This window comes from Nomia melanderi, chromosome 9 (assembly GCF_051020985.1).
Source record: "Nomia melanderi isolate GNS246 chromosome 9, iyNomMela1, whole genome shotgun sequence".
In the NCBI taxonomy this organism is placed as follows: Eukaryota; Metazoa; Arthropoda; class Insecta; order Hymenoptera; family Halictidae; genus Nomia; species Nomia melanderi.
The window spans coordinates 9,575,006-9,598,812 of NC_135007.1; the positions used below are offsets into that span (position 1 = coordinate 9,575,006).

Genomic DNA, 23,807 nt, shown 5'->3' on the forward strand with positions numbered 1-23,807 from the left:
TTCAAATGTCATCTAACACCACCACTTTTGTAGTAAATATTGAAGAGACATAAATGTTACTATCATTTAACTATATTCAATGGAGGAGTCCACAGAATGAAAAAATTAATTAAATACATACACGTTAAACTGATGTTTAAATTAAATTTTTTTGAAAATTTATTTTGTTCCGCTCTGTATTTATATATTGTTACAATTTGTTTATATGTCAGGATATAATAAGCAAAAATTATGTCTTATGTTTATTTTTATTTAATATTTCCATAATAAAGTCTTTATACAACTCCTTCTTACTTGGTATATAATGACCTCCTTCATGTTTTATTTTCTTCTTATCTACAAACATTTCACTAACTTCTTCTGCCATTTCTGTAAAATAAGCAATGTAGTTACAAATTTACTATTGTATTGAATTATTCAATTATTAAATACTATCTAACCTGTTGGAATAACTAGATCATTTTCTCCATAAATGTGTAATGAAGGTATATTTATTTTTTCATCATAATATATTTCATGAGGTGCGCATAACGATTTAAATCCTGATATAATAATTGCAAACTTAAATTTAGCTTGCAATACTGCAAAAGAAATGTTTTTAATTAAAATTTTCCTGTTTAGTTTATATAATTACAGCATTTATATTTGCTTACATTTTTTTTGCTGCATACAACAAAGTATAGTAACAAATGCTGCACCTTGCGAAAAGCCTAGAATACCATCAAATGGATCAGACTCTTTAATTGTTTTTTCTACCAAAGCCACACTGTCTTCAAAACCAACAGATAAATTGCTTGGTACAGTTGCTTTAAATATATAATCTTCTGTATTAAACCACCATCCATATCCTAAATTAAATTGTATAAATTACTATTTGTATATTTATAAAAAAATTATAGCAATTATATAAAGACCCAGATTATAATTTCTTATGTTATAGAAATGAGAGTTTTTAAATAATACCTTCTGTTGATTCATCAGTACCAAAATTTTTTTCCATTGAAACTTGATGTGGTGCTTGCAAAAATACAAACTCCACATTCTTTTTAAATCCTTTCCTTAAGGATCCTAATTTTGTGTAGAAAATATTATTTGACTGAGCATATCCATGTATAGCAAGTATCTAAAATATAAACACTGTAAACATTTTATTTTAATTTATATTTAAATAGAATTATTGACTGCTTACACGTAATTTTTCAGTTACTGTAGTCATAATATTTGACAATTATATATTATTTCAGATAATATATTAAAACCACTTTGCTCGTTCTGTTTATTCTAACCTTTTACACTTTGACACTCCGTTACGGATTAATTTCATGTTTAGACATAATCGTTTTAACCAATACCAGAAATACGTATGTTGGAAAGTAAAAATATAAAATTTAACGTAATAGTAAAGTTATGAAATGCCAATTAGATTAAAAAATTACACAATGCATTACAAAAAATTCGACAACTTTTTAATATCAAATAATAGGTTAATTTTTGGTATATTTTATATTTTTTTGAGATAACGTCGCCAAAAACCACGTGGATATAAAATATTTATTTTCAGACAAAATTAAATTTCTGCACATACGTAATCAAACACGATTTAAATGTAAAGTGATGTATTGATCTCAGGAAAATTATAAATATAGAATTAAGACGTATTAAATAGTAAAATTTTAATATTTAGAACAAATTTGAAGACACTTTTTCAGTTTTTTCCCATAAGAAAATAAAGTGAATACTATGTATTCCTATTTTTCTTCTCAAAAACATAATTCTAACAACATTAAGAAAACAATATTTCTTTACATCTTAAAATTAAAGGATCGTTCTTAAATATAATATAGGTACATATATTATGATTTTATTTATAGTAAAATATATGTAAATGCTCAAAGATCACTAAGATCAACAGCTTCCACTTGTGCGCAAATGGTTTCATCATTAGAAATATTTTTTTTAGTTTCTATTTTATCTTCTCTAGGGAAATACAATTTTGTCCATGATCCAGGTTCAGCTTTTCTTAATTTGATTTCTACTTTAGTAGGAAGCATATTAACGCTACTTTGTTCAATGTCGACAACCTGTAAAAATAAGTGTTCAATTGTAAATAGAGTACATAGGGTGATACTCTAAAGTAAAAATCTTTAAGAATTTTGAATTTAAAATACATACCCCTCTTAACTCCAAATCATGAGAATATCTGGAGTTATCTTCTGCAAAACATAAATCCACGGTTAAACGTATAGGATTTAACTTAACTGTGGATAAATCCGGCAGATACTTCTTAGCAAAAACTGAAACTACAACAAATGTCCCTGTTTGATGCCAATCCAACCTGCACTCTTTCTTTTTACCAACATTCTGGAAAAAATCAATTAATTTTTAAGTAGTGTAATTAACAACATATCTTAACGCGTTTACAAACAATGGTCAAATTTGAAATACCCTTACTAGTGGCCATGCTTTTCTTGCAATTGTTTCATGCGATGTGTTATTTATATAATTTTTACACATTTAAAATATAGTAAATAAACCAAACAAAACATTTTATCAATCAACAGCGTCACACATATGTGATGCTGAGCTCTTTAAATGAATTGCTGTGTCACAAGTATGTGACACGTGGTGTTGAACATGTTAATATTCCAAAATACAGAATTATGAGAATTCTTGTTTTACCTTGGAAATCCAAGTGTGTTTTCCTTGCATACACCCTGGTTGCTCCAAAAATATAGAAAAGTCTGTAGTTTTCTTTTGACAGCAAGACCAATATTTCATACCCTCATGGAAGATAGGAGTACCAGGATGATGATTACAGACTTCATTATTAGATTCAGGACCATTATATGTAGCTTTACATGCATTATTTTTACAAGTCTGGCCAATTTGAATGTTAGCATCTGATACATTTTCCAATGACTCTGATGACTTTAGCCCTTTAATTTGTTCTAATAACGTTGGTGATACAGTTGGTGTTAAAGTAACTTGTGGAGAATTAAAAGGAGGCCTTTTCAACGTAGGACCATTGTTAATAGGTTGTGCGATAACTTCTATTATTTCATTAGTTTTAGACTTATCAACTGCAGGCTTTTCTGGCTCTGGTGGCTTTATATTCGAGTGGCATGATTTAACACAACCTTTAATATTTAAAAATTCTGTGAAATCTGTACATTTTTTGTTACAACAAGACCAGCCTTTATAAGCATCGTGAAACACTGGATAACCAGGATGATGAACACAGTCATCTAAAAATGTGATTATAAAATCAGACTTTTAAATATTGAAAAAACAAAAAAATTGAATCAATTTTTCATATTATGTCTGGAAATTTGTTTAATATAAAATTGAATAACGTACCTTCTTTGTTGTTACTGGGATCAAATTTTTTCCCACATCCACGATTGTAACAATGCAACAGTGTTGTTTCTTGCGACATTTTTAACTTTGTCTAAATTAATTTAATTTGACACCACACGTAGTATGAAAACAGGAATACGTTAACCTTACGAGAGAACTGCGATACCTTTCATCCACGACAAGTGCTCACTCGAACGACATTTTCGTGTTTGCGCTTCCGAAAAACTTCTAGCACGTTCTAGAATATATACTTATACTTGACTTCTAAATGTGGCATCTGTGAAAAATTTCGAATCGATTGATGTGTACACGTTGCCACGGAAATATAGTACTAAAGATAATGTCATTGGATCGATAGTATCAATCTAAAAAACTATTATAAAAAATTAATAAACAATATTTGTAAAAATATTATGTACTACTTTTATTGACCGCGGAAATTTTTACAAAATCATATTTCCATAAATTCGCAATTAAACAAAAACTCATTTCTGCCATTTGAAATAAAATACAATTAATAATTTTAGTAAATTTGATTACAAATTTTAATCTGTTAGCCATCAACTCTAAATTGAATTTTATTGTTTTTTTCAGTCCCTAAGAACATAATAAAGTCATTTAATAATAAATAAACGTCGAATTATAAGTTAAGCTTCTTTTCTACAAATGTATTACAATTCTATTATTTATGTATACATAAATATTTGTACAAAAAATACTAATAATTAATTAAATTAAAAACAATATTTTTTTCATGTCGTCAATTGTTATCACAGACGAGGTATAGTCCTATATCTCGTTTGTGTTTCAACTAATGCAGTATAGAGTTTTGCTAACTTTAAAATGTTATTACACATGATTACTACTGACATCTTTCTTAAAACGAAGTAACGTATCTATGTTTATCATGTTTAAAGGAATATATTTAACAATGAGTAATTTGTTTGGAAAACATATTTAAAATCATAAAGAAAAAGAAAAGAGAAAGCAATGTAAATACATAATATGAATCATAACCTTCAAAATAATATATTAAATATATTAGTAGTATAAAACGTTAATGTCAAACATGGATATTCATATTACTCTTTTGATATATTATGTATTTTTTATTATTCACAGCAGTAGTAAGTTTGTTACATCTAATCTATTATTATTCTATTATATAATTAATTTTTATTTGATAATTTATTTTTAAAATAAACTGCAGGTGGACTTCATAGAAATTTGAAGTACTATGAAACTCTTCATTCATCTAATTTTCAACACAGAATTGTGAAGAGAGGTATTCAGCATAGTTATCATCCTTACAATAAAATAAGCGAATTAGAATTTTATTCTCATGGACGGTAAGATTATAGTTGTCTGTTACTATTTATACCAAATTTTTCTGTCAAAGAACTATATATTCTCTTTTTGGACAGATATTTTCGATTAATTTTAACACCAAGAAGAGAAGTAATTCATTCCAAATTTAAAGCATATGAAGTCAATGGCGATGGAAAAGAAAGAACTATACACTTAGGTAGAATAATATACGTATATTCGTATATTCAGAAGGTATATATTTCTTCTTTAATTCTAATATATTTTCATATTTAAGATCATGAAAGTTTCTATCATGGCCGTGTATTTGGTGAAATTGATTCTCATGCCCAAGTACATATCGATAATGGAATTTTTACAGCCAGTATAACAATTTCTGATGAAACATTTCACATCGAGGTATTCCTTTTATCATATTTTAATTAAAATGATATATGGTTTTGCATTTTCATAATAACTATAAATATATTATTTTTTAGCCATCTTGGAGGCATTTACCTCATTTAGGGAATGAAACTATGATTATTTATAAATCATCAGATGTTAAATTAAGTTGGGAACATATTCAAAATGGTGAAGGTCACACTCACGGTGCTCCTAAAACTTGTGGATATGTGAAAGAAGAATTAGGTCAGTTATGCTGATATAAATACTCACATTAAGTAATATTGCATTTTTGCACCATATCTATGTGTATTACAGACATTCCAATGAACAATGAAGTAGAAACTCGAGAAGCAACAGATTTTACAGAAGACAGACATTCCAGAACAAAGAGACAAACCGAAACTTATGAATATACTCCTACTAAAACAAGGTGCCCTCTACTATTAGTCGCGGATTATCGTTTTTACCAGGAAATGGGTGCTAGCAGTACAAAAACAACAATCAATTATTTGGTAAAAAGTGATATTAGCGAAACTAAGTATCTGTTAGCTTATCTTATTTTACAAAAATTCTTTATACATTTTGTAGATAAGTTTAATCGATAGGGTACATAAAATTTATAATGATACTTTGTGGCAAGAACGGCAAGAGCAAGATGGATTTAAAGGAATGGGTTTTGTTATTAAAAAAATAGTTGTCCACAGCGAACCAACTCGTGTAAGGGGTGGTGAAACACATTATAATATGGTTAGAGAAAAATGGGATGTACGCACATTATTAGAGGTATAATTACATTCTTGTTATTTTTAAAAAATTTCATTATATTGTATCTTTATATCATAATCACAATATTGTGCATTTAGGTATTTAGCCGAGAGTATAGTCACAAGGATTTTTGCTTAGCTCATTTATTCACTGATTTAAAATTTGAAGGTGGGATACTGGGATTAGCATATGTAGGATCACCTCGTAGAAACTCAGTGGGTGGAATTTGTACACCAGGTACATATTAAAAGATATATTTCACTTATAAATATATGTTTCCTTATAAATGTTGAAACAAATTTTATTTGATACTTTTGCAGAGTATTTTAAGAATGGCTATACACTATATCTTAATTCAGGATTAAGTTCTAGTAGAAATCATTATGGACAAAGGGTGATTACTAGAGAAGCCGATTTAGTCACTGCACACGAATTCGGACATAATTGGGGTTCCGAACATGATCCAGATATAACAGTAATAACCTTTAAACAATCTAGTTATTATTTATCAAATGATTAAAACTAAGTGATTCTTTTTCTTACATACATCTTTAGTACTTTAACATTGTTTAATAGGAATGCAGTCCAAGTGCTAGTCAAGGAGGTTCATACTTAATGTACACATACAGTGTTAGTGGATATGATGTAAATAATAAGGTACTGTCAATTATCATAAAAAGAATAATACAACTCAAGAACTAAACGATACTGATTATAAAGTTATGTATGGTTCAGCGTTTTTCGCCCTGTAGTTTAAGATCCATTAGAAAAGTTCTACAAGCAAAATCCGGTCGTTGTTTTTCTGAACCGGAAGAATCATTCTGTGGCAATTTACGTGTCGAAGGAGATGAAGAATGTGATGCAGGATTACTCGGAACTGAGGATAATGATGCTTGCTGTGATAAAAATTGTAAACTACGTAGAAATCAAGGGGCAGTTTGCAGGTAATTATTTAATACATTATAGAAACTATCGCGGTGGTAGATATTGGAAATGTTATTTAATAGAAAATATATTTCAGCGACAAAAATTCACCTTGTTGTCAAGGTTGTGCATTCATGCCGCTAGGTGTAAAATGTAGAGACGCACAGTATGCAACTTGTGAACAAGAATCACGTTGCACAGGAGCGTCCAGTGAATGCCCTAGATCTCCACCAATGAAAGATGGTACAGGTTGTCTTGAGAGAGGCCAGTGTAAACTTGGAAAATGTGTACCATATTGTGAGACGCAAGGCTTACAAAGTTGCATGTGTGACACAAGTATGCTTATTGTTTATTGTGTTATCAACTTATATATTATACTAAAAGCTACAAGTTTTTATATTAAATTGTTATTCACAGTTGGAGACGCATGTAAAAGATGTTGTAGAATGAGCTTGAATGAAACATGTTTCCCCATAGATCCACAAGATATTTTACCCGATGGAACTCCATGCATTCAAGGCTTTTGCAATAAGGTAATTTTACTTTAAAGACGTTATTATAAATTTTCTACAGATACACGAATTAAAAAATATTTCTAGGGTATTTGTGAAAAGACAATTCAAGATGTGGTAGAAAGATTCTGGGATATTATCGAAGATATAAATATAAATAAAGTCATGCGATTTTTAAAAGATAATATAGTAGGGGCAGTCATAATTATAAGTGCTATCGTGTGGATTCCAACTAGTTGCGTTATTAGTTACATTGACCATAGACGCGTTAAAGAAAGTGAAAAAAAATGGCGCTGGAAACATACGGAAGAGCTTATTCATCCTGACGAACAAAGACAAGTTATTTATATAGGTGGACAAAGACAAAGAATGCAACAAGTATCACAACAATCATAAATTATTTGTATACATATATACTAAAACACCATATGTAATTAAGTTACTAGTCATATGTTTATGTTTTATATTTTGTACATTTTTTATTTATTATGTAGGTACATACAAGTATTATTTTAAAAATGAATATAAAAGATAACTAAGATACAAAGATAAATACTTTAAATTAAAATATACCAAATCAATAATAATATGTATATTTTATATGATAGTTTCTTCTGTCAATGTTTTTATTACACAGGGTGATAAAGGAAAAGTATTCATAATTTCTAGGGTATGTAATACTCATTGAATACCATAAAAAAGTGCTAATAAAAATGGATTGAAAAATTAATATGTTTGAAGTTATAAACAATTTTTTGTTTCAATTGAAGCTACTGATTTTTTACTTCAAGAATTATTGTACAGTATAGAAACAATGGAGTATTTGTCTTTTCCCTCTATGCTAATATCACAACACAGGATTACCACAATCATAATATTATAACCAAGGAAAGAAGAAATGATAAGATAATCCATTGTTTTCATACAGTTTTAAATGACAGGATCAAATATTATACATTAGAAGAAAAAAATCACGGTTAGTTTCGTATCTCTATAAAAAGTCCCTTTAAAAAATATGTTTCATTTAAAGTATTTCTTTATACAATAAATAGTTTAGATGTAAATTTAGGTCATACAGTTAAATAACTTATCCTGTACCTACATGCATATATTTGTATTAAGTTTTATTTACAAACAAGAAATACAAAATTTTTAATCATATTTTCTTACTGGTTGTAATTTATTTAAAAGAATATATTCAATGTATCCTATTACAAAATTAGAGTGACTTCCTAAACTAGATACATAAAAAATGTAGAAATTTTGTATTTGACTTAAATAAGGTTTACTTGTAGATTCAACCCATAAGGTGAGGTTCTCAACCTCAGTATCGCATATTATTACCTATTGCATACTTCTGTATTACCTTCTCAAACACACGTGTTGTGTCTTGTAGCACTAACCTCTCTGAGATAAGATTACGTATAATTTAGTAACGTATCTTTTACATATGACACATTGAATCTGTGAATTACAACACTACCAGCCGGTACCGAATAATTCGTGAAGTAGTTGCTGAAAATTTCCTCAAGATGATAGAAAAACTACCGGAAACGATTAATTTCCCGAAGGAGGAAGAAGTGATTTTGGAATTGTGGAAAAAGTTGGACATTTTTCACAATTGTTTGAAGCAATCTAAAGGAAAACCAAAATATGCATTCTATGATGGTCCACCTTTTGCTACCGGGTTACCTCATTACGGACATATACTAGCCGGTACGATAAAAGACGTTTTAACAAGGTATGCTCATCAATCTGGTTATCATGTGGAAAGAAGATTCGGTTGGGATACTCATGGATTACCTGTCGAATTTGAAATAGATAAAACTCTAGGCATTAAAGGTCCTGATGATATTGTTAAAATGGGAATAGCAAATTATAACAAGGAATGTAGAAATATTGTAATGAGGTATGCAACAGAATGGGAAATCATAGTGAGCAGAATTGGTAGATGGATAGATTTCAAGAACGATTACAAAACTCTTTATCCTTGGTACATGGAATCTATTTGGTGGATTTTTAAAGAGTTATATAATAAGGGTCTTGTTTATCAAGGTGTTAAAGTAATGCCTTTTTCGACTGGTTGTAATACACCACTGTCTAATTTTGAATCAGGACAAAATTATAAAGAAGTTGTTGACCCTTCTGTAGTTGTATCATTTCCTTTGGTGGACGAGCCAAATGTTTTCATTCTTGCTTGGACCACTACACCTTGGACTTTACCCAGTAATTTGGCACTTTGTTGCAATCCTAATTTTGAATATGTAGAAGTTAAGGATCATGCTTCTGGTAATATCTATATTATATTAGAATCAAGTTTAGAACTTATATATAAATCTAAGGATTTATATACTATACAAGGTAAAAGAAAAGGATCTGATTTAAAGGGAAAGATGTATGTACCTCTTTTCCCATATTTCCAAAATTTAAAAGAAAAAGGTGCTTTTAAAGTATTAAATGATACATATGTAACTTTAGAGACTGGTACAGGCATTGTTCATCAAGCTCCTTATTTCGGCGAAGATGATTATCGGTGTTGTTTGGCAGCTGGTATTATAACAAAAGATCAAGAAATCGTATGTCCTATTGACAGCTGTGGACGTTTCGTGGAACCAGTTCATGATTTTGTTGGGAAATATGTGAAAGATGCTGACAAAGAAATTGTTAAGTACCTTCAAGCAAATAAAAGATTAATTTATAATGGTTCTACTAAACATAGTTATCCATTCTGTTGGCGGTCCGACACTCCATTAATTTACAAAGCTGTGCCATCTTGGTTCATTAGAGTAGAAGCCATAAAAGATAAACTTGTAACAGCAAATAGTAACACTTACTGGGTGCCGGATTATGTTAAAGAAAAACGATTTGGTAACTGGCTACGGGATGCCCGTGATTGGGCTATCAGTAGAAACCGCTATTGGGGTAATCCAATTCCTTTATGGATTTCAGAAGATGGACAAGAAATTGTATGCGTTGGAAGCATTGCAGAATTAGAAGAGTTGACAAATACAAAAGTAACTGACATTCATAGGGAAAGTATAGACCATTTAACTATTCCCTCAAAACGACCAGGGCATCCACCATTAAAGCGAGTACCGGAAGTCTTTGATTGTTGGTTCGAATCTGGTTCCATGCCATATGCACAGATGCACTATCCCTTTGAACATAAAAAAGAATTTGAGGATAATTTCCCAGCAGATTTTATTGGAGAAGGTATCGATCAAACTCGAGGATGGTTTTACACTCTTTTAGTTATATCGACTGCTCTTTTTGGAAAAGCTCCATTTAAAAATCTTGTTGCCAATGGTTTGATATTAGCCTCCGATGGACAGAAAATGTCCAAACGCAAAAAAAACTATCCAGATCCTATAGAAATTGTTGACAAATATGGAGCAGATGCACTTCGTTTATACTTAATTAATTCACCTGTTGTGAGAGCTGAAAATCTGCGTTTCAAGGAAGAAGGAGTTAGAGATGTCATAAAAGATGTATTCTTACCTTGGTATAACGCATTTAGGTTCTTACTACAAAATATTGAAAGATTTCAAAGAGAAGAAAAGATTACTTTTGTGTACGACGATACTAAAGATATATGCTCTAATAATATAATGGACAGATGGATTCTATCTTTTACTCAAACATTATTACAATTCTTTAAACAAGAAATGAAAGCTTATAAATTATATACTGTTGTACCTCACTTGGTGAAATATATAGATAATCTTACTAATTGGTATGTAAGAATGAATAGAAAACGTATTAAAGGTGATGGTGGTGTAGTTGATTGTCAGCAGGCATTAAATACTTTATTTTCTGTTCTTTATACTATGATACGTATAAATGCCCCATTTACTCCATTCTTATCTGAATTTATGTTTCAATATTTAGTAAAAGTACTTCTGCCATCCAAAAGCAACATGGACAGTGTTCATTACCAAATGATACCTGAACCTTGTTCACAATTAATCAATGAAAATATTGAAAAAGCTGTATCGTATATGCAAACTATAATTGAATTAGGTCGCGTCATAAGAGATAGAAAAACAATCCCTATTAAATACCCATTACCAGAGGTTGTGGTGATACATCAAGACGCTGAAGTACTAAAGGAAATAGTACTGCTAAAATCATATATTCTTGAGGAACTTAATGTGAAAGAATTAACAGTTACTACAGATAAGCAGAAGTATGGTGTTACATTGAGAGCAGAACCAGATCATAAAATACTTGGAGCCCGACTTAAAGGAGAATTTAAGTCTGTTACCCTAGCTATTAAAGAACTTTCTGACGAACAGTTACAAACCTTTGTCGAGAAAAAAGAGATTACTGTACAAGGTCATAAACTTGGAGAACAAGATTTACGTTTAATGTTTAGTTTCACTGGACCAGCTGCTGAACAATTGTCTAAGCAATATGAAGCTCATAGCGAAGGAAATGTTTTAATTCTCTTAGATGTTACTCCGGATGAAAGTATGCATAATGAAGGAATAGCAAGGGAAGTAATCAATAGGGTTCAGAAATTAAGAAAGAAAGCTCAGTTGGTTCCATCAGATGAAGCAATTGCATATTATGATATCGAAGATAAAAATAGTAATTTAGCAAAGGTAATTATTAGTCACAAAGAATTTATTGAAAGTTCAACTAAAACACCCCAAGAAGATATGTCCAAGATGCCAAATGAAGCAAATATAATTATAGAAGAAATGCAGAAAATTAAGGGAGTGAACATGAAACTAACTTTAGTAAACACTGGTCATAAGATTGAGAATAATAAGGCAGTCATAGAAGAACCATTATTAAAGTATGTAAATGTTGAAGTTCTGGATATAAAACCAAGATTTGGTGCTACAAGTTCTGTTGGTACTATTTTATTAGAAGCTCCAAAATCATTAACTCGTATCTCATATGAACAATTAAAACAAGAAATTGAGTTACTCTTTGGTATTTATGGTTATCCTTATGAAATGTATATTGATACTAAGCTTGTGTCAGAAATAACTGACATTTCTTTATTACACAAACAAACTATAAAAGTAACAAAAGCAGGAGCATCTATAAATCAATTGTCAATAACTTCAACACATCCAGTTTGTAAATTTGTTAATGTCAGTGGCACTAAAGAAAAAGGTACTATCCTTTTAGAGAATCCGAAAGGAAATTTTAGTTTAGATCATGCTATGCTGAAACAACGATTGCATCTCTTTTTTAATACAATTAACGTTTCTGAATCTTTACCTCCTGAAATGAATCATTTGCATGGAAAGACTTTGCATTTAAGTTAACTTTTATTTAAAAAATAAATTTTATTTATTATTTATTTATCGATAATATTATTCCAAATTATGTGCTTTCATTGTAATGTAATCTGGTAACTATCTACAAAATTACTTATTTATTTTACAAAAAAGTCATTGTAATTGATAACTTTCTCCTGCAAACAAACAGTATGTACTTCTAACCATTTTGTATAATGAAAAGTTAATAAAGGGCTATAATTTATGTAATATGTAATTATATTTTTATACTATTCACAACTTTTAATTTCCTTTAGTGCATATGAAAAATGAATATTTATGTAGTCTAGATTTAGCAAAATACAGGAAAATATTGTATAGACATTTATTCACATACAATAAAACAATTGCAGTAATGTTCTGTAATTAAAGTTTTCTACAAAACACTATAGAACAATGTAATACAGAGGTAATAAATATTAGCTTTGAATTCATCAGTTATAAATTACTATATTCGTTGACACTGTTAACAGAAATAATAATAAAATTTATTTTCTAGAAGTAATGTGAAGTGTATCTCACAGAAAGTTATATATACATTCTTGATTTTAGTAATTTTTCAGTAACAATGAATATAATGGTGCTCAAAAAATAATATATATCTTCACATTTAACTTTCACATTCTAAAATTGCAAGTTTTACACTTTATAACTTTCTTGCACTGAAATTAAATACGTTTTACTCTAATGGTAACTGCAATCTACAATTAATAATCATACATGTCTTATTCAGATTTAAGTCACGCGTGCATGATAGAATTTTCAACTCCAATGAGAGAACCACAGCATGTAAATATACAACATCAGCTTTCTTGAAAATAATATAATACAGCACCATTGTAACCATAGTACATAATATTTATTATACAACTAATTCAACAATAGAATAGTATTTATCAAAGAATAATTTTACATAAACCTAAATGAACATTTATGGGCTAGTCATTAAAGTATTTTTTGATACAAATTTAATGTGATAACATACGTTTTCTTAATCTATCATATTTTTATGTTAACTCAAGATAAGTTTCTCTGAATATATAAATTAATATTGAATATGATACATACAAATTCATTTCAACTGAAATGCAATCATACTAACTATAGGGTATATTTTATTTCTTATTCAAACAAGTTAATTTGAACAATTAATAAAAATCACAATAGACCACAATGTTTTTTTTTTTTTGTAATGTTAGGAACATACAAGTTCAAATGATGTTAATATCGATGTTACAAAATCGTGTTTGAAAGTGCTTTTCGAGATACCTAATTCAAATTTATTCAATATTTCTGATATTGTCATAATCAGGAAAATAATTACCTAACAATGAGCCTGTGAAAATTACAGTAAGCGCATATAATGCAATCGTAGTAGTTGCAGTGAAAAGTTGAGCATAGTGATATCTAGAATACCAAGCTAAACATAACATAAGTGTTAAAATGCTCACTAACAGTCTACTCAAATTCCACTCGTTGCGTACTGAACTAATTACGTACTGAGGATTAAAATACATAGACGATGAATTATTCAAAGTTGATGTTTGAGGTTGTACAGGGCTAGGTCGAGGTTGGTGCACTAGACAGTGAACAACACAATTGTTATACAATCCACATCGTTCCAATGTTTGACTGTCAGGCTGCAATACTCGACCTTTAAAAATTAACCGCACCAATTTCTGTGCTTCAAGTTCTATTTGAAAATGCCTCCTGTAAAAGTATAAAGTTTCATTATACTTATATACCGATTTTGTATTTCAAAGTTTATAGAATGTGCAGAAAGTTTTAATAGTAGAAACCTTTTGAAGTCCCCAAGCAGTTCTTTGAGACTACCGGTAACTACTTTTTGATCATCATTTATAAATATGAGTTTTATGCTAATTTCATTTGCATTATTCGTTGAAAGATTTTCAGCTGAACATTGTACAGTATCAGAACCTGTTGATGTTGGTACATTCGTTTCTTCTGTTGTGTTTACTTTAGTTTGTCTTTGTAATAATGTTGTACTATCATCATTAAAAGAGTCCATAGCTTCAATAAGTACTTCTTCCGTAGTAGTTGCCTCAGATGTTGTATGTGTTTCTGGAGAAACTTCTCCATTTGTATCTATTACAACAATTAATTATTAATTATAATAATTCTATCATGCTCTTAATAAAAAACCAAAATAGTTCACATATTTGAGATGTTTAACATTATGCAAAAGTTGTTCTAATGATAAAGGTATTAACGACAAATTTACGCAATTGTATATTCAAAGAAATTATATTTAAATAATTAAAATTTTTCTTTAAGTATAGCATATCACCTGCAACAGATGGTTCAGGGCAACTTTGTGCATTGTCACTGTTATCATCTGTAATTGGTTCTGCAGATTCTTCTTCTGATATTTCCAAATTTGGTGGACGATTAAAAGAGGTTACACTTTGATGATTTGATCGAAGCTCAGCAATGCGTGTGCGTGTTCCATGTTGTAAAATGAATACTGTGCGTACTAATGGTTGATCTATAATACTTGTAGAACACCAGGCAAGCCAGCCTATCAATAGTACAACCATAACAATAAAAAAATCTGTGACTTCATCTCCGACACCCTCAATAAGAGTCATCTCTATAATTTAAGATGAATCCTACAACAACATTAATATCACTTTAAACTTTCAGTAACATATAGAAACAAATGTCTATTATTCTTTATATCTGTTAACCATATATATGTATAAATTATAATTGCAAATATTACACGTTAAAAATTTGTATTTCTCATTAAGTAGAAAAAGATATAAAATGTATCTTTTAACGAAGATTTCTCCAAAAATTTGTTCAATTTACAAATAAAAACAACTATTTTTAATTTCAATTTTCAAAGACTTCAAGATAAAATCTATGTTTTTTTCATATGCGTTACTACTTAACAAAAAACTTTCAAAATAAGAACGACAAAACCGTAACAGATATCTGGAATATATTTGCATTACTTTTTTTAATGTTTTCCAATGTAGTAAATGGATGTTATTTACACGTATCAAGAAAATCTGTGCCGAAAGAACGATTCCATATATTTTTCGTTACACTGCAAAAGACAATTTACATCGCCATTCTCGTTGTTTCTTGTCACTCATTTGTCACTATTCTCACCTTAATTTATGTGAAACACAATAGAACAAAATTAAAACTGCATCAAAAACACTTATAAAAATCTCATCTACAAATATCTCGAGATGACGCAAATAATTGTGTGACAGACAGCGACGTACGTGAACCAGTTTATAATTAATGAAAACATGCACATATAAGATGCGCTTTCTTTTAATGATTTCAAAACGAAATATTCATAACCATGATTCGTTTATACAACATTTAAGTTTGTAAGTGTTAATATAAACGGCAAAATATTATAAATTTATCCATTTGAATATAGTAAAGATATTGTATATCCGTTAAAAACATTAAAAACATTAGTTTGTCCTTCAAAAAGGAAAGCAAAATACAGTACTGTATAAATAATTTATTAAGGACAAATGTTATCTTAAATCTGCATATTAACTTAATCACTTTTTTACGCGCAATTATTATTACAATAATTATAAAATTTAATTCATACGTTATATTATATTTAAATTTACAATTTAATCTGAATAAAATAGTTAAGTATAATTATATCAAATATGCTTTTAAACAGTACATACCAAATGGTTCACTGTAATTTAAAATCTCATTAATCGAAATTAAAATGAGACTCTCTTTGCTTTGCATTCATAATAACATTCAATACTGAAAATGGTGTTTCTATTAAAATGGAATAGTGTTTTCCATTTAAAATTGTAATAAATTAAAAATTTATTATACACACTATAGATATGCTTTAACCCAAGGGTGTTTAAATCGGTGCCTGAAGGCACTCTAGTAACATCCCCCTCACAGAAAGTTACTCTCTCCATACCTACTTTTTCCTGTTTATATTGTGACACTCATAGAACTGTCGCATACACGGTCTCGAGCAGCTCTTTGAATAAAGGTAGTGGGGGAATGCTGTTTTCCAGTTACTAGCGTGAGGGGAGTAAGTTAGGCACCTCTAATTTGTATATATGTACAATATATATATATATATATATATTTTTATACAATTTCTTTCTAATAGATAAATTATTATTTAGTATATATAACAAACTGAATAAGTAGCTAACATATAAAATAATGTACAAAATTCTGTTTAAATATCATTTTGCGTTAGCAAACTCAGGCTATAAAACAAAATAGGTGAATGCGTGCCTAAAAAACGAATTAATTACCCACTTTGTCGTAACTTAAGATTAGCACCACGAGTAAGCCGTTGAATATCATAACATGCAAAAAAGCTTTAAATTCCTTTTGGTAATACGACAAAAACGCACTCTGTTTATTAGTATAGTATGCGTCATTACGAACAAAATATTCAAAATCCTTAAGTACATCCTGTTACCACTTTAATTAGTTGAATATCATTGAACAAAATGTGAATTCCTTCTCATACCATGATATTTAATGGTCTGTTTTGAGCGCTCGTTTGGGCGCGGTAATTCATTAATTTTCTTGATATGCGTTCATTTAATTTGCATCGTGATTACAAAATTTAAACGAAACCCGAAAAATGAAAGTATTATGCTGTAAGATGGCATTCATTTTGGCTAACAATTTTAGAAGAGACGATGAATTGTAATAAGTGCTTAAATACATATTTTGACCGTTTGTGAATATTTTGATTTTTCTAGCCCTCTGGCGATGAACACACAAAGTGACGTTGCAAGTAAACTGCATTCATGATTTCAATGCCATTGGACTAGTGACATATACAAATTATTTCCATTTTTGACTACTTGATACTTTATATTATTTGATTTTTAAAACACTGATGTTTATAAACAATATCCTATAAATAGAAAATGGAAAGCATGTACGCAAGTGCTCGTTAAATTAGAAAGGTATAGTTTTGTAGATTTATGAATACAACTGCCCGCTTCCAATGGAGGGAGTTTTAGAACGTTCAGTGAAACTAGTTGTAGATGGTTCCGAAGACGCGGTCAAAAGAAACGTTATCGTATGTGTTGACGACTTAAAAATATTACAAACGTGATTTTTTTCATAAAATATGAAACTAACGACATAAACTTCATCCATGTGACACTGTTGTGGATTATTTCACAGCGAAAGAAATAAAACTTTCTACGTGTTCAATAAGCTTACGCGTAACCGCCAAAATCATAGATGGAAACGCCATCTTATGCAAAGATGTTGACATTTTACTAAATTGGAAAAGATTCTATAATTACCGCTTTATTCGAGTCCCACGACTCGATTTGTGTATTTACGAATGTTAAAAAATGCTAATGTTATCCACTAATTGACACGTCATCCAGTTTTTCGTTATAAGGTGATAATCATGTTGCTAACGGGAAATCGTGTTAACAAACCGTTCCATTCACCCTTATGTTTAGATTTGTGTTTACAAACAGTGTGCTGCGCACTTTTCGCGCAATTTACTTATATGCCTTATTCTCTTTACAGAAGTGCACGTAACGCGTATTCATAATGTTTTACGCACATTTCGTGTTGGCCAAAAAGGGGCCATTGGCCCGAATTTGGTTAGCTGCTCATTGGGACAAGAAGTTGACAAAAGCTCATGTGTTTGAAACTAACATTGAAAAATCTGTAGATGGTATTTTACAGCCAAAGGTATGCACAGAATGCTTCTAATATTCATAAAATTCTTTTTATTGCTCTCTGTATGAATATTTACAAATTTATAATACACTTCTTAGATCAGGTTGGGACGTATTAAATGTTTTCTTTTTTCAATTATACTTCAAAATTATTAACTTATTAAGATATATATTTAAATATTTAATTTTACTCAAATTATTACATTGTTATACTGGTTTTTTTTTTATCAAAGCAATGGTTTTGATACATGTTTCAACAATTTTTTAGTTAACTTAGTTACTTGTGTTACAAATTTTAAAAAAGATATTCTAATGTTTCAATCTACTTTCAATTGCATAAATTATTTAATGTTATTAAGTTTCCATCGAATTAAAAATCATATATTATTCTCAACTGAAGGTTATAATTAAATGATAAGTTAAAGTTATAAGTTTATATTTATACTTATGCTGTATTATATTATATCAATGTAGGTGAAAATGGCTTTAAGAACATCTGGACATTTGTTATTGGGTGTGGTACGGATATATTCTCGGAAAGCTAAATATCTCTTAGCTGACTGTAATGAAGCTTTTGTAAAAATTAAAATGGCCTTTAGACCAGGCATGGTAGACTTACCAGAAGAGCACAGAGAGGCTGCTGTAACAGCGATAACATTACCTGAAGTTTTTCATGATTTTGATACTGCGATGCCAGAATTAAAGTAAATATATAATCAGGTGATATGTAATCTTGTAAATGGTAATTGTTAATATTCATTTCAATGTATGTTCTATTTCAGAGATGTTGATATTGAAGCACAGTTTAGTTTAAATCAGTCACGAGCAGAAGAAATAACTATGAGGGAAGATTATGGCAGCTTAGCTTTAGTAACGCATGACCAAGGATTTGGTGATATGAGTTTTGATGCGGAACCACCAGAATTATTAAGACATGCTGGTGCTGTAGAACCATCATTAGATCAGGTATGTTTTATTTTCTTTCCCTTTTGTAGAAACAAGCATTAATTATAAAAACTAAATTTTATATTTATGTTCCAGACCCATATGTTATTCACTGATGGACCAGGAATCGAAGCAGCTTTAGATCAAAAGGAAAAAGAACCAGTTCCAGGTCCATCGGTAACAGCGCAAGCTATGGATATAGATATGCCTATTAGGGATGATGGTTTTGGTGGACATCTTGGTCAAGATATCATATGTAAATAATATGAACATCTCTAGAAAGAATTATTATACCAATTATATATGACAATTATTTCTTACTCTTTTTAGCTGGTGGTCTATTTGAAGGTGGTTTATTTGACGAAGCACCAATGGGTGAAGTACCTGTACCTGAAGTTAGTGCTGTGGCAGAACCACAAGAACCAGTAGTACCTGGAGCTGCACCTTCGGTTCATGAAGAATCTGAGGAAGAAATGGGGCCTCCATCTCCTCTAGGAGGAATGAGGTAGTTAATTTTTTATATTGTTAAACATTTTTACGATATGAAGTCATACATTTATTTTTAAGATGTTTACTATAGTAAATATCTATAAAATAAATTTGCTTTTCATGCGATAGTGATGACTCCAGACCTGTCTCTCCAGCTGTAATTGGAGAAGAAATTGAAGGAAGAATTAGTGTTGCAAGTCGTCGTTTTACTCCTGCTCCATCCACCATTCCTGAAGAACGTCCAATGGAAGCAATTGAAGAAGCCCCACCTCTACAAGATCAAACCACATTACTACATGATGAGGAAGAAAGTTTCGCTCTTGCACCGGTTGATACGTCTGCTTTGAAAGGTGAAATAGGATACAATGTATTTGTACCACTTTTAATATCAATTATCGCAATTGTTATTATAATATTAATGATATTCTAGGGTTCACAAAAGCAAAACGTAAACGTAAACTTATTGTCGATGAAGTAAAAAATATTTCTGGCGAAGAAATGAAAGCACAACTATCAGACACCAGCGATATTATAACCACATTAGATCTGGCGCCTCCAACAAAAAGACTAATGCATTGGAAAGAAACAGGTGGAGTTGAAAAATTATTTGCTTTACCAGGAAGACCAATACCAGCACGTGTATTATTTAAGGTAACAGAAATGTCTTATATTTTAAATGTTATGTTACATTTGAAAGTTTATTGCGTATAGAAAAAGGATAAAGTTAAGATGATATTTAACATTTTATATTCTATCGAAATAGAATTATCAACGACATCTTACAAGCAAGTCTTATGATCACGAGGACTTTGGACGCTTAGTAGGTGAAGAAGAAGGTATGCCTTTAGAACAAATGAGGGAACCAGTAGAACCGGACACATTTGAACAAAGTATTTTAAGTAAACGGTTATCTCGAAAACGAAAAATACCATTTGAAGAAGAGGTATGTTAAATTTTAATATCTTCTTTAATTCACATTTACATAAGCGTTAATTACAAATTTTTATCATTTATACATTCTGTTTTTCAGATAAGGCCGCCACCTCCAGCACCAGCACCTCCACCAGTAGAAGTAGCACCTGAAGCCGTAGAAGTCCCAAGTATAGTTCCCCCACCTCTCGCAGAATCACCAGTACCTCTTCCTGAGGTATCTTTACCTGCGGAACCATCAGTTCCTGAAATCAGTGGTATGGTGCCTCTTGTCGAAGAAGCAGAAATAGTTCCGTCAGTACCTCCCGAAGTACCTTTAATTTCTCCACACGTGCCCGAAATACCTCCAACTGAATCCATCGTTCCACCTGAAGAACCAGTTGTTCCACCTACCCCAACAGAATCAGAACTTCCAATAGCACCACCCACTGAAATGCCTCAAATGGAAAATATGGGCTATGATCAAGTAAGTTATACATTTTTTAAATAAATATATACCACTGTATTATACATTATATTTAATTCACACTTACATTTGTCATAGGCTCAACCTATTGTACCATACATGGGATACGATGAACATCCCCCAGCACCTACAACACCTGCTATATCAGAAAGAGGGCCAGCAACTCCATGGAACCATGAGGATTATGAATTTCCACCATCTGTAGGCCCTGTATGTACATTATATTATTTACAATGGGACCTCAATTTACGAATTTAACTCGTCCTAGTCTGAAGTTCGTATGTCGAAATCCAATTTTCCATTATATTATAACTCGAGATTACAAAAGCATCATGGTTTATTTCCCGAAATTAAGTTCGTACCTGAAGGTCAAAATGGTGTACGAAAAAAGTTTGTATGTAGAGCGGTAATCCTAATTTTGTTTGTTCTATAGCAGGAAGAACAGCAAGTGGATGAAACATACGAACAGTTCGAAGAACGAGTTCTTAATAAAAGAGCAGCACACATGTATCATGTTATTAAGAATAAACTGGATACCAAAGATAGGTTGACGTTATCAGAAATGGCATACAAAAATAATCGCAAACAGGTTTGTATTTACAGGTATAACTTTAAAAGTATTTTGTGATACATGTATTTATATTATTGATAATATTTTTTTCAGGTTGCACAAAAGTTCTATACTCTGTTAGTCCTTAAAAAATTTCAAGTAACAGAGCTCTATCAAGAATACCCATACGCTGAAATTGTAGTCAATAAAGGACCAAAATTCGAGAATCCTGCATTATAAGAGTGTTAGGTATTTCATACCTTACGTTTACTACTAACAGTGATCAAATAAGGAAGAAAAGGATTATTGTAGTTATACTTCGAATTACACAGAAAACAAAGCGGTTTATCTAAATTCTTTTGATAGATAAATTGTAAAATAATCTGCAAATCTACTGACAGAAGAAATATGAGATATCTATTAAGATAAAAGAATTTTGTAAATCAAGTTTTTAATTCCTGATTAAGGAATGTATACGTTTTGTATAAATCAGGGCAGAATTATTTTGGACCTTCTGCATTTATAATGCACTGAAAAAATTCAATTATACGTATAAGAATTTACTATTGAAAGATACATAATTTTTTACTTCTGCATGGGAAAAGATCGATTGTCTTTATTAAATTTATTATCAATCCTAACAGGGTTTGTATATAATATTAACGTGTAGTGAAAACATATTTTATATCCTACTATTTACAAAGAAAGTTCTTGAGTCCGTATTGCAGGATGGTCCAAAATTACTAATAAATTTATAAAATAATTTATGAAATTTAATAAAAGGGAATTCTGTTAAAGTTTCATAAAATAAGATCATTTATAATTAAAATCTATGTATTTTATTTTAAAATTTCAACAAATTGGATACGATATAATTTTCTTATTAGCGTACTTACTACACATCAAATGATACTGTAAACAATTATTAATGGAAGAATCAAGAGAATATTTTATGGATGATAATTTTATGTATTGCAGTCATACTTTAGGAGTATCAAAGTGATTAAGTTATTTTTCAGATCTACATGAATGCTATATTTTTATGTACGCTCGGCATGGTCTGTATAGTTACTTTTCATATAAATATCATTGAAAATTTATGACCTATCGTAATTTATATTTACATTACGAATAACATTCCAAAGAACTTTATTGTGACGTGATAGTTTCAACTATTGTTTCAATTCTTCTCATACATTTTTTTTATCATACCCGAAAGAAGATCTATTAATCGTGTAAAAAGATAAAAATTGTTTGACCATACTATTTTCTAAAAGAAAATAAGATTGTGGTTCGTAACTTAATTAGTCCGACTACGAAAAAAATGTTTAGTAATTTATTGTTATATATGTATGCCTGTTTCATGGAATACAGGAATGTTGAATCGTATTATAAAGAGAAGTACTATATTTTATCAAATTGACATGTCAGAAATTTCTCAAAAGCAATCATATTGCATTGTAAATATACATGCACAGTAAGCACGTACGTTATCATTACGCATATACCCCTATCAAAGGGTGTGTCATAAAAAAGTCGACTGCTATAACATCTGTGAAATGCCTGATTGTAAATAGGTTTCATTATTCATTAATCAGTACACAGTTGTTTATAAAATAAATGAAAAGTTTCTGAAATATTCTGTTTAAAACTTAAACCCTAAAGTACATATCACATAATACTTAAAAATGTTAATCCATTATTTTCCATTAATAAACTGTTACACTGCATCGGGATTACTAAGTTATTTTAACAATATTTCAAAAATATTAACTATACATAACATTTTTTTCTATCACGTATAGCATACGTGAATTTATATGTTTGTAGATTAAATATGTTTCCTACAACAAACACATTATCCATTGTTTTAATATATGTGCTTTTTAGTGTCACACGATAAAATTATTTAATTTATAATTAATTTCTTTTACATATTTTTTGTGAATTTAGTTATGTATATTATAAGATGATTAAATTGACATTATTCAAAATTATAATTAAGTTGATACCAAGGTTTCCATTTCGTGAAGTGCAATTTTTCGGATTTCGATATACGTGTAACGTATAGTTAAAAATTGCACTTTAAACTTGAGAAAATATTTATGACGTAATTATATGAATAATTTAAAAATTATTAATAAATTGCTTTAAAAATGACTT

At 29.9% G+C, this 23,807-nt stretch overlaps 6 protein-coding genes across 11 annotated transcripts; 3 read left to right on the top strand and 3 right to left on the bottom strand.

Annotated features, from left to right (window-relative positions):
* Positions 1 to 122: 122 nt before the first annotated feature.
* On the bottom strand, positions 123 to 1,498 carry LOC116432846 (esterase AGAP003155). The gene is made up of 5 exons (XM_031990284.2): positions 1,190 to 1,498; positions 964 to 1,123; positions 654 to 848; positions 441 to 581; positions 123 to 369 (listed from the first exon to the last, which is right to left on the bottom strand). Exons 1-5 carry the CDS (start codon positions 1,214 to 1,216, stop codon positions 230 to 232), a joined length of 663 nt encoding a protein of 220 aa, XP_031846144.1. The 5' UTR covers positions 1,217 to 1,498; the 3' UTR covers positions 123 to 229.
* A 347-nt stretch (positions 1,499 to 1,845) lies between these two features.
* mora (cysteine and histidine rich domain containing protein) lies at positions 1,846 to 3,797 on the bottom strand. The gene is made up of 4 exons (XM_031990283.2): positions 3,358 to 3,797; positions 2,680 to 3,245; positions 2,173 to 2,361; positions 1,846 to 2,081 (listed from the first exon to the last, which is right to left on the bottom strand). Exons 1-4 carry the CDS (start codon positions 3,434 to 3,436, stop codon positions 1,890 to 1,892), a joined length of 1,026 nt encoding a protein of 341 aa, XP_031846143.1. The 5' UTR covers positions 3,437 to 3,797; the 3' UTR covers positions 1,846 to 1,889.
* Positions 3,798 to 4,137: 340 nt separating this feature from the next.
* Positions 4,138 to 8,324, top strand: Tace (ADAM 17-like protease Tace). The gene is made up of 14 exons (XM_031990282.2): positions 4,138 to 4,484; positions 4,568 to 4,706; positions 4,782 to 4,882; positions 4,961 to 5,082; positions 5,163 to 5,313; positions 5,386 to 5,582; positions 5,659 to 5,853; positions 5,934 to 6,072; positions 6,156 to 6,310; positions 6,412 to 6,492; positions 6,571 to 6,779; positions 6,857 to 7,095; positions 7,177 to 7,292; positions 7,359 to 8,324. Exons 1-14 carry the CDS (start codon positions 4,418 to 4,420, stop codon positions 7,665 to 7,667), a joined length of 2,220 nt encoding a protein of 739 aa, XP_031846142.1. The 5' UTR covers positions 4,138 to 4,417; the 3' UTR covers positions 7,668 to 8,324.
* Positions 8,325 to 8,602: 278 nt separating this feature from the next.
* On the top strand, positions 8,603 to 12,921 carry IleRS (Isoleucyl-tRNA synthetase). The gene has a single exon (XM_031990279.2). The coding sequence runs from the start codon at positions 8,804 to 8,806 to the stop codon at positions 12,551 to 12,553; it is 3,750 nt and encodes a 1,249-aa protein (XP_031846139.1). The 5' UTR covers positions 8,603 to 8,803; the 3' UTR covers positions 12,554 to 12,921.
* On the bottom strand, positions 9,490 to 16,499 carry LOC116432777 (transmembrane and ubiquitin-like domain-containing protein 1). Of its 4 annotated transcripts, none has more exons than XM_031990126.2 (4): positions 16,255 to 16,499; positions 14,874 to 15,195; positions 14,365 to 14,671; positions 9,490 to 14,275 (listed from the first exon to the last, which is right to left on the bottom strand). In XM_031990126.2, the coding sequence occupies exons 2-4, from the start codon at positions 15,172 to 15,174 to the stop codon at positions 13,846 to 13,848; spliced, it is 1,038 nt and encodes a 345-aa protein (XP_031845986.1). In that variant the 5' UTR covers positions 15,175 to 15,195; positions 16,255 to 16,499; the 3' UTR covers positions 9,490 to 13,845. The 4 variants fall into 4 exon arrangements, with proteins under 4 accessions (XP_031845986.1, XP_031845984.1, XP_031845985.1 ...); XM_031990124.2 differs by lacking the exon at positions 16,255 to 16,499 and adding an exon at positions 15,586 to 15,982; XM_031990125.2 differs by lacking the exon at positions 16,255 to 16,499 and adding an exon at positions 15,704 to 15,981.
* An 875-nt stretch (positions 16,500 to 17,374) lies between these two features.
* Positions 17,375 to 23,804, top strand: vtd (RAD21 cohesin complex component verthandi). 3 transcript variants are annotated; one of them, XM_031990121.2, is made up of 13 exons: positions 17,375 to 17,526; positions 18,110 to 18,277; positions 18,739 to 18,968; positions 19,047 to 19,230; positions 19,306 to 19,465; positions 19,540 to 19,714; positions 19,828 to 20,048; positions 20,129 to 20,349; positions 20,462 to 20,641; positions 20,729 to 21,094; positions 21,173 to 21,304; positions 21,528 to 21,683; positions 21,759 to 23,804. In XM_031990121.2, the coding sequence occupies exons 2-13, from the start codon at positions 18,134 to 18,136 to the stop codon at positions 21,882 to 21,884; spliced, it is 2,295 nt and encodes a 764-aa protein (XP_031845981.1). In that variant the 5' UTR covers positions 17,375 to 17,526; positions 18,110 to 18,133; the 3' UTR covers positions 21,885 to 23,804. The 3 variants fall into 3 exon arrangements, with proteins under 3 accessions (XP_031845981.1, XP_031845979.1, XP_031845978.1); XM_031990119.2 differs by having other exon boundaries at positions 17,513 to 17,642; XM_031990118.2 differs by lacking the exon at positions 17,375 to 17,526 and adding an exon at positions 17,564 to 17,975.
* The last annotated feature ends 3 nt before the right edge of the window (positions 23,805 to 23,807 follow it).

Excerpts from the sequence above, each read along its gene's own strand:
- LOC116432846 (XM_031990284.2), bottom strand. The coding sequence starts at position 1,216 with ATGACTACAGTAACTGAAAAATTACGT. Across the intron at positions 1,124-1,189 it reads CAGTAACTGAAAAATTACGT|ATACTTGCTATACATGGATA; the intron begins GTAAGCAGTCAA and ends TTTATATTTTAG. Across the intron at positions 370-440 it reads TGATCTAGTTATTCCAACAG|AAATGGCAGAAGAAGTTAGT; the intron begins GTTAGATAGTAT and ends CTTATTTTACAG.
- mora (XM_031990283.2), bottom strand. The coding sequence starts at position 3,436 with ATGTCGCAAGAAACAACACTGTTGCATTGTTACAATCGTGGATGTGGG. Across the intron at positions 2,362-2,679 it reads AACACACTTGGATTTCCAAG|AATGTTGGTAAAAAGAAAGA; the intron begins GTAAAACAAGAA and ends GATTTTTTCCAG. Across the intron at positions 2,082-2,172 it reads ATGATTTGGAGTTAAGAGGG|GTTGTCGACATTGAACAAAG; the intron begins GTATGTATTTTA and ends TTATTTTTACAG.
- Tace (XM_031990282.2), top strand. The coding sequence starts at position 4,418 with ATGTCAAACATGGATATTCATATTACTCTTTTGATATATTATGTATTT. Across the intron at positions 5,583-5,658 it reads AAACAACAATCAATTATTTG|ATAAGTTTAATCGATAGGGT; the intron begins GTAAAAAGTGAT and ends TACATTTTGTAG. Across the intron at positions 6,780-6,856 it reads AATCAAGGGGCAGTTTGCAG|CGACAAAAATTCACCTTGTT; the intron begins GTAATTATTTAA and ends AATATATTTCAG.
- IleRS (XM_031990279.2), top strand. The coding sequence starts at position 8,804 with ATGATAGAAAAACTACCGGAAACGATTAATTTCCCGAAGGAGGAAGAA.
- LOC116432777 (XM_031990126.2), bottom strand. The coding sequence starts at position 15,174 with ATGACTCTTATTGAGGGTGTCGGAGATGAAGTCACAGATTTTTTTATT. Across the intron at positions 14,672-14,873 it reads CCCTGAACCATCTGTTGCAG|ATACAAATGGAGAAGTTTCT; the intron begins GTGATATGCTAT and ends TTGTTGTAATAG. Across the intron at positions 14,276-14,364 it reads CTGCTTGGGGACTTCAAAAG|GAGGCATTTTCAAATAGAAC; the intron begins GTTTCTACTATT and ends ATACTTTTACAG.
- vtd (XM_031990121.2), top strand. The coding sequence starts at position 18,134 with ATGTTTTACGCACATTTCGTGTTGGCCAAAAAGGGGCCATTGGCCCGA. Across the intron at positions 19,466-19,539 it reads TCTTGGTCAAGATATCATAT|CTGGTGGTCTATTTGAAGGT; the intron begins GTAAATAATATG and ends TACTCTTTTTAG. Across the intron at positions 21,095-21,172 it reads AAAATATGGGCTATGATCAA|GCTCAACCTATTGTACCATA; the intron begins GTAAGTTATACA and ends CATTTGTCATAG.